The 8,052-nt window shown below is 42.6% G+C and overlaps 1 protein-coding gene across 2 annotated transcripts in view; it reads left to right on the forward strand.

Annotated features, from left to right (window-relative positions):
* lcor (ligand dependent nuclear receptor corepressor) overlaps positions 1-3,561 on the forward strand; it is a 91,167-nt gene extending 87,606 nt beyond the window's left edge. The window contains exons 7-8 of one of the 2 annotated variants that reach the window (XM_088342157.1): positions 541-1,675; positions 1,756-3,561. In XM_088342157.1, the coding sequence (XP_088198283.1) occupies positions 541-1,675; positions 1,756-1,785 (1,165 nt within the window). In that variant the 3' untranslated portion in view covers positions 1,786-3,561. Of the gene's footprint in view, positions 1-540 lie in introns of both variants that reach the window. The other variant, XM_088342158.1, reaches the window with a different exon arrangement.
* Positions 3,562-8,052: the final 4,491 nt, after the last annotated feature.

The following is an 8,052-nucleotide window of genomic DNA, read 5'->3' on the forward strand; positions in this document are numbered from 1 at the left end:
TTCATCTCACCGCAGACACATTTACATGCTGACACAATGCTGTATGTTCCTTTCAACAAAAATGTAAAGAAAAATAAATAAAACACTTGTTGACTGAAGTATAGGGGCAGAGAATGTGTTGTTCAGGACCCTCATTAGAGCTTTTCTCTCGCTGAATTTTTCTCAATTCTAAACAATTAAAGGCCATGAAATTTTCAAAAAGAAAAGTGTTGAAACTTGCACATAGATGTCTGGATGAGTGTGTAATGCTCTTTCAGTTGTGAGAGCTAGTTGTGTGGGCCAAGATGTGCAAAAAACACCATCACTACACTATCAGTATCTCGTAACAACTATCAAACAGCACTCATAGGCGTTTCGAGGCAGTGAGTATTTTTGGCTACGAAAAACAGAAGTCCTGGAAATCAAGTGAATTAGTCGGCCTCGAGCTGGGTTGGTTACCCGCGGGCCTTGCTTGGGTGGTGCTGGAGATTTTTTTTCTTACCGCTGGGTAGTATCTTACCCACCTGACAGACCTCTGACGGTTTTATTTCCTTTGCACAGGCAACCTGTAAAGTTTGACAATTCTGGTAAAGTGGACCGGTCCGTGCCAGAAGTTGACAGGGACAACAGTGTGCCACCACGAAGTTTCCAGGATGGCCTTCGGGACAACGATCTCAGCTCCTTCAAGCCGCCGCTTGCCCGCTCACTGCGCATCAGGGAGGAGTTACTTAGCCAAAAGCATCGCCTCCTTAGTCAGCCAACAGCGCTTTCTTTGGCCAGCCTGGAGTCGGCCGGTCTCCTCAATCATGGTCAGACGCACTCCCTGTTAGGCCAGAAGGGCTCTTCGTCATTCTGGGGAAGCAAGGCCCACATGGAAAGCCTGATGAAGCTAAAGCAGGCCAGTGGGGTCCTGAGTGGGGCCCTCGGTGACCTCAAAGATCTGCCTACCTTTCTGGAGAATCATCGCAACCACCACGGAGCCTTCTCCTTCAAGAATTCTCTGCTTCACCACCACAATCAAGTCTCAAAGACCCAGCATCACCATCACGACGCCAAACGGGATCACTCCCCCCCTGTGGACCTGAAGATTCCACAGGTTCGAGGTGTTGATCTCTCTTGGGACTCCCCTGCCTCAGAGCTGTACGGTTTTGGCGGAATTGGACACGGTGGCAGCGGAGGACTTAGTGAGAATGCCTTGAGCCGTAAGCTGAGAGCCATCCTACCCAAACAAAACAGGCGGGGCGGGAGCTTAGGTAGCCTGTTGGATGGAGCAGCAGAATACTGGACGGCTGACTTGGACCACTCCGCATCTGGCCCAGCGTACTCCACGTCGGATGTGGAGGGGGACCCCAACTCAAAGCAACCACGGAAGAAGAGGGGCCGGTACCGGCAGTACAACAGTGAGATCCTGGAGGAGGCCATTGCCGTGGTGATGAGCGGCAAGATGAGCGTCTCCAAAGCGCAGAACATGTACGGTATACCACACAGCACCCTGGAGTACAAAGTCAAGGAGCGCATGGGTACACTGAAGAATCCCCCAAAGAAGAAGATCAAGCTCATGATGAAGATGGAGATGCCGGGGCAAGAGTTCCCCAGTGACGCAGAGAACATGCCCGCTGTCACCCCACGCAACGATGACACCACCGCACCCGCTTCCCTTGGGCCTGTTGGGCTAAAGGTGGATGTCAAGGAAGAGGTGGAACCCATCGAATAAAACCAACCTCGCCACACTCCGCCAGAACCTCGGGACTTCATTTGTGCCAATTTCTTTTGCAGTATCCAGGCCGAGCACAAACACAGGGATGAAAACCAAGGTTGGTTCTCGGAGACAAACCACTCATAGGAAAAAGATTTGTTGAGATTTTTCTACCCCAGGCAACAATTTGATGAAATTTCCTCACGCATGCGGATCATCCTTAGTAGGGTTACAAAGGGCTGGAAATATTTATTGGTGATTTCCAGAGTTTTGGGTGAATTTTCCTGTGAATTTCTATGGGAAGTTAAATTGGACCATTTTGGGAATCCTATTTCCTTGGGAATTAATTTTAAAACTAAATGTAGTTGAGTATGATGCTATCATGGTAAAACATAAATGCAGTCATGTTATTTTACATTTAAAAACAGCCACGCAAAATGCATACAGCTTAACTTGCCCACAGACAGTATACTGTAATCCAGATTTAATCTCTTGAAAAATAGTATACTAAAAGTTAGCCTTTTTTTATTTCGAAACGATAGAACGGAAATTAAAGAAAACACGTGTCGGTCAGGGTACCACTGTACTTCGACCATCCTGCTTTGCAAAAAACATTTAATTCCTTATTAAGAAAAAAGGGTGTCGGTTTTGTCTTGGCCTTGGTTGGGACATTTTTTAAGTGATCACATAATAAAGGTGGGAACTAAACTTATTGGAATTATATGAGTATTCATGGACGAAACGTAATTAACATTACTTGACTCGGATATATTTAGGCCAGCAGAGAAAACCTTGCAGGCCCCGAGGGCCCACTACTGCATAATTTTAGTGAGGGACAAAATAATGAATGCTTAATAATGGTGGGGACACGTCCCCTCCGACCATGCAAAAACTACACCCTAGTAAGAATCAACCTTCAACTTCAGTTTATATTTCTAAATATAAACTCACATTAATTCCCTTGAATTATTTCCAAATTTGAAATTCACAGAATTATTTAGTCCTGATCCCTTGCCCGGAAAACCTTGAAAACCTCAAAAGCCAACAAACCCTCTCCCCAACTGCTTCACCAGAACTTGCCACTTATGAACGAAGTCACTTGGGAACATTCCAATTTTGGCAAAGAGACAAAAGGGGCCAGCGGAGTTGCGGTTTTAAGAAAAACGATTGGTAAGTGACTTTTTAGTGTACGTATGAATCAACACCGTCAAGATTCCTCATCAGGGTTGTGAATCAGAACCCGCCTGCCAGGTAGCCATGATGCTTTAACTGCAAGACCTTTCTCTCCTGCCCGCGACGTCCCGCCGAGTTCTGCGCGGAACAAGAAGACACACAAAAAGTCATTCAGGGATGCATGTTTGTGAGTTTTGTGACTAACTACTGACTGGTGAGATCATTTTTTCCTTCTTTGTTTTTTTTTTTCCTTTTTTTTGTTTTGCTTTCTTTTGCACTACACTTTGGGTCTGGCGCTTTGGCGGACCAGGTTACCTCGGCATTGTTGCCTCTCGCATCATGCACTTATTACGGTCCGTCTCACAAGCCGGGTCGGGAGGGCCCGCTGAGGGCGCTGCCTCCGGGTTTGAGTCCGGATCAGTTGCAGGGGCACCGGCGCTACCTCATGGACCTCCATCGGTGTCTGATCGTGGAAGGCCGTCGCAGTTTTTGGCCTCTCGGGAAGGACGCCAAACTCGGCTGCTATCCACACGATGAGCCCTCCACTCCTATGCTAATGTCTCAGCGGGGCTTCAGCTAACCGCTAGCTAGATAGCCTGAGTTTAGCCAGGCCACTTTGCTGATGTTTTTCTTTCCTCTTTTCCTTTTTCTCTTCCAATCAAACTCAACTAATTGAGTTCCTCTCCATCCAGTTTTGAGTTTTAAAGGCAGTTTACTATGACAATGTGCATTTATACGGGGTGTGGGGTGGGTTCATATGCAGTGGGGTGGAAGGGGAGGGGATTAGCTGATAGTCAGATTTAATATATTATAAATTATTATGACTGAAAGCCAACTGTTTCTTTTCTGCTGGTTGTGAACTCAGGGTGTAACTGAGACGTGGCTTTTAAACAAGACTACTTAGCAAAAACATATAGTGGCGCAGCGGCAAAGCTGACCTGCTGTACATTTGCGTCACAATTACCCCCCCAAAACACAAAAAAACCTCAAAAAAGTACAAAACACGACACTCCCATCTTACTACTTACACACATCATAGCACTTTGGAACATGAAAGACGGCAGGTTGCGCATGTAGCCTAGCTTTACTCTTGGGGTCGGGGTGGGAGCGCAGAAGGGGCACTGAATTGTTTTTTTTTCCCAGCTCTGCGCATACAAAGAGGCAGGAAAAACATCCCTTAGCAGACGGACGGAAAGAAATATATAAACTGCTATTGTTTGGTGAATTTTGTACGAGGCTCTACATGTGGTATCGAGGAAATAATTAAATTGTGGCCCCAAAATAGTGTGAATTTGTCTGCAATAAATAGTAAGACATTTCACAGTTTCTGTTGCTGACCTGAACATCCAGGTTCTTTCGAATTAGAATTATAGCGGTACCTCTTCATGCGAGCTTAATTCATTGTGTCCGTAGCTCTAATTGCTTTTAAGAAAGATACTTTTGCCGATATGAAATAATTAAAAACTAACTACATCTCCTCCCAAAAGCTTTAAAGTGAACCTTCAATATCTATAAAACATATTTTAGGTTTATTATCGCTTTATATGAAAGATAAGGAATTATTAATAAGTGGAACAGTCGATGGAGGTTGACAGGTATGAGATCTAGGGACTGTTTATGATACATAAGCCCTTTCTGTGCACTTAAAATTAAAGTTACCGTAAGATAAATGAACGTACACCCAAAAACTTTGTACGGAACAATTAATTTATTTCATTTTATTGCCTGTAGTAGTTTGGATGTGCAAACTGGACAGGCTGAAGCTGGTAGTGAGCAGTCTCTAGTGGTAGCCTCCGGGTCTGTTTGTGAACTTAATTTTCCTTCGTATAACGAGCAAGATATTTGTTGCAAATAAAACATACCATTATTCTAATTTTAAGAGGTTCTTGTATAAAGAAACACCACTGTATGTGCTAACAGAATGGGCATCATATGCATGAAATCAAATTTCTGACTATAAGTCATTTTGTATCATTCAGGAAAACATGTTTATTCGGCATTCTTATTAAATATAACATGAGTGCTTAATGTTGCTATGCCAACTTCATAGCCATAAACTGGATTTTGTGCGCACAATTTATCCATTTTGTGGCCACAATTATATCATTTCCCATGTCATAACAAGAGCTCTCTACTTTTTGTTTTGTTTGTTCACTTCCTTTTTATCAAAGTTTTTATTAGCTCCAAAAGCTGCCTGGTGAGAGTTTTTTTAACCTGACTATTCACTACCCTAAATGTACTGTTGTATATGTGTTAATTTGATTGTTTCCCCCCTAAATGGCATGCACCGCTTTGGTTTGAGGCTATTTTGTTGGTGGGGCCGTGCAATCTGCCCCCTATTGGATATTTTGACCCTTTCGAGATAATTGAGGCTTATTTATTAACGCCACTCGCTAGCAGTTTCTACAATTGCTCATAGCTAATCGGCAGGTATGTGTGGCCATCTAGGAAGACGTTCTGCATGAAATGCATTAACACTTGTAACAATGCTGAGCATTCAAAGTGTCTAAATTGACGTTCTGACCTGCAACCAATCACAGCCGTCACACAAATATACGTCCATTTTGTTTTTAGCTGGTAGCATTAATTTGTTTTTTAAAAGAACAACATAATTGGCACTTATGATGCAGATTTCTGCATGGAAAAACTCGGAGCACTTATCACTTTTTTTGTTTCAGGCACATTCCAGATGCAGCAATGTGCAAAAAATAATTTGTAGCGCAACTCAAATTATATCATTTAGAGAACAAAATGTACAGAACGTATTACATGAAAAACAGTTAAAAGTCACTTAGTATTGAAATAATTACCGTAAATTCCGGACTACAAGATTATACTTTATTTTACTGCATTTTCAAAACTGCGTTTGAATGGCGAGCTACTCTTTTCCACAAAGCATGGGCTTTAAATACAAATCACTGCGGTGACGTTTGAAAATTGAATGACCCCCTTTGAGAGAAATTTGTCCATGTTTTTGCCAACATTATTCATATTATTGTATGAATACCATAACAGGAGCAAAATAGGAGATTTCAAATTACTCTATTCAATACTTACAACATACGTTATTGCACCCACAAATGAAATCCTCAATTTATACTGTACATGTGAATCAAACAGCAGTTATCTATTAAAAATGCTACATTTCTTTCCGGATCATCAGTGTCAATGTCAGGTCGCTAAGGTTCCCTTTAATACTTGAGGAACGATAGCAAGCGAATGCAATTTGGTAAGGTAACGCGGAAACCACTAATGTCAACACAAAAAGACCACCTTCACATCTGTGTTACAATCTGACACTATTCTCAGTACGGTTGCCCCGGCGTTGACGTCTAGAAAAATAGGGCTCCGCTATTGCGTGGCGCAGCCCTCATTCGCATTTTTATGCTCTGTGGTAAATATGTGCTCCATTTGAATGGTCACATGATCCGAAAACAGCTTAAAACAGCTATAAAAAAAAAAGGCCGTCAGGTGTGCACGCCAAATTCCCCACACAGTTGACGCAAGGTTTACGCTGGGCTTAAACCATAACAATTGGAGGTAATTTAATTCAAGCCTGTGTCTTAAAATCTAGTGTGGCTCAGACAAAGCCAAAATTTAGTTTTGTTCCTGTATTTAAGCATGCGGCTTTAAATCTGGTACACTCTGTAGTCCGGAATTTACAGTACGTAACTGAACATAGGCGAATGACTTAGTTCAATAATTAGGAAGTCTATTCTGAAATAAGTGAAATAAATAGACTATCTGTATGTATAGTTGCTAAAGGACACTATTGTATTTGCAATTGGCAATTATCTTGTTGTTCATAGAATAAAACATTTTTTTTATATTTATGCCCAGAAATAGCACTATTTGAAGATTAAAAGAGTCTTCTAAAAATGTTCTACCATAATTCTCTACAACACCCGAACCCCTTTAAAGTTAAAATTTCCAGTCTTGATTCACCGTAAATTATTCTTCGGGGACCCCGGAATGCAAATGCATGGTCGGCTAAACATACTAAAAAGCCTGTCGGACTAGCGGGGTGCATGCCATTTCCTTTTCGATGTTGAACGGCCTTGTTTTCAACTGTCTGTCGTCGCAACGACAACAACAATGTCCTCCTCACGCTGTGTGACACTCTACAAGATAGCAGGATCGATGTATTTATACACAACACGTTGGCTCTCACGTTGAATGTAGAAGAGAACGGTAGCCTTCAGTACTGTAAACGTCTCAGGATGCAGCCGGCGGGATGGGGGGCAGCAATATTAGTCAGTCGGAAAACAAAAAGACAGCGGCGCGCACACATAACTACCTGAAAGAGAAAGATTATATGAATAGATTATGTAATATGATATATGGTCCACACGTAATACCTCAATCTCATTAGAAGGACTTCTTTGCCGTGCCTCGTACTTTGTTGTATCTTAGTGACGGGAAATGTCTTTTTTCCGCCGCCAGCACTGTTTGTTTTTTTTTTTCGTTTTTTTTTTTCAGGTTGCCTCCCACTCGCTAAGGGCGAGGTATCAAGTGTCTGACTGACCAATATTTGCCACCCTACCTCGTATTACTTTCTTCTTCTTGACACACACAAACACACATTCACATGCATGCTCACAAGACAACCTTAAAGAAGTCGCGGTTCAGATCATAGCAGGACACCTAAAGAAAAAACATTTTGGGTTTCAGTGCTCTGGTTTCGCCCTCTAAGGGGACGAAAACCGACTCCGCTTTTTGTTTGCTGGACTTTCTCACCCGAGGAATCGGAGACGGGATGCCAGGCAGGAAAACATGACGCTTTTACGTTGTGCATGCTTCGCCCAATCATTTTGCATTTGATGTTTTCGTCACTACAAAAGAAAAACAAAAACAAACTGCTCTAACCTCACAGATGCCACGTTGGCCGCTGCCATCTTGTCCACGCCCGTTGTGGTGGTTACCTCTTGTGGTTGTCGTGGATACCTCAGGTCCGACCACTTTATCAAAGCAGCTGATTGTACAATAGCAACATACACAAACCATGAAGAATCAGGACTTTTAGTGCCGCTATTTTAAATATTTTTAACCCTTTTTAAAGACTCTTTGTTCCTTCTCGTCGGTGTTGTTTTCCTTCTTGTCGGGAAAAGTTTTTTCTCCGAGTTTTGAAAAGTCAGGTTTTGCTGTGAATACGCACCATTGTATTCCCTTGAGAACACGCACACAAGCATTCAGACACAAACATG

Source organism: Urocampus carinirostris, chromosome 8 (genome assembly GCF_059441175.1).
Source record: "Urocampus carinirostris isolate Australia breed hairy pipefish chromosome 8, RoL_Ucar_1.0, whole genome shotgun sequence".
Taxonomy (NCBI): domain Eukaryota; kingdom Metazoa; phylum Chordata; class Actinopteri; order Syngnathiformes; family Syngnathidae; genus Urocampus; species Urocampus carinirostris.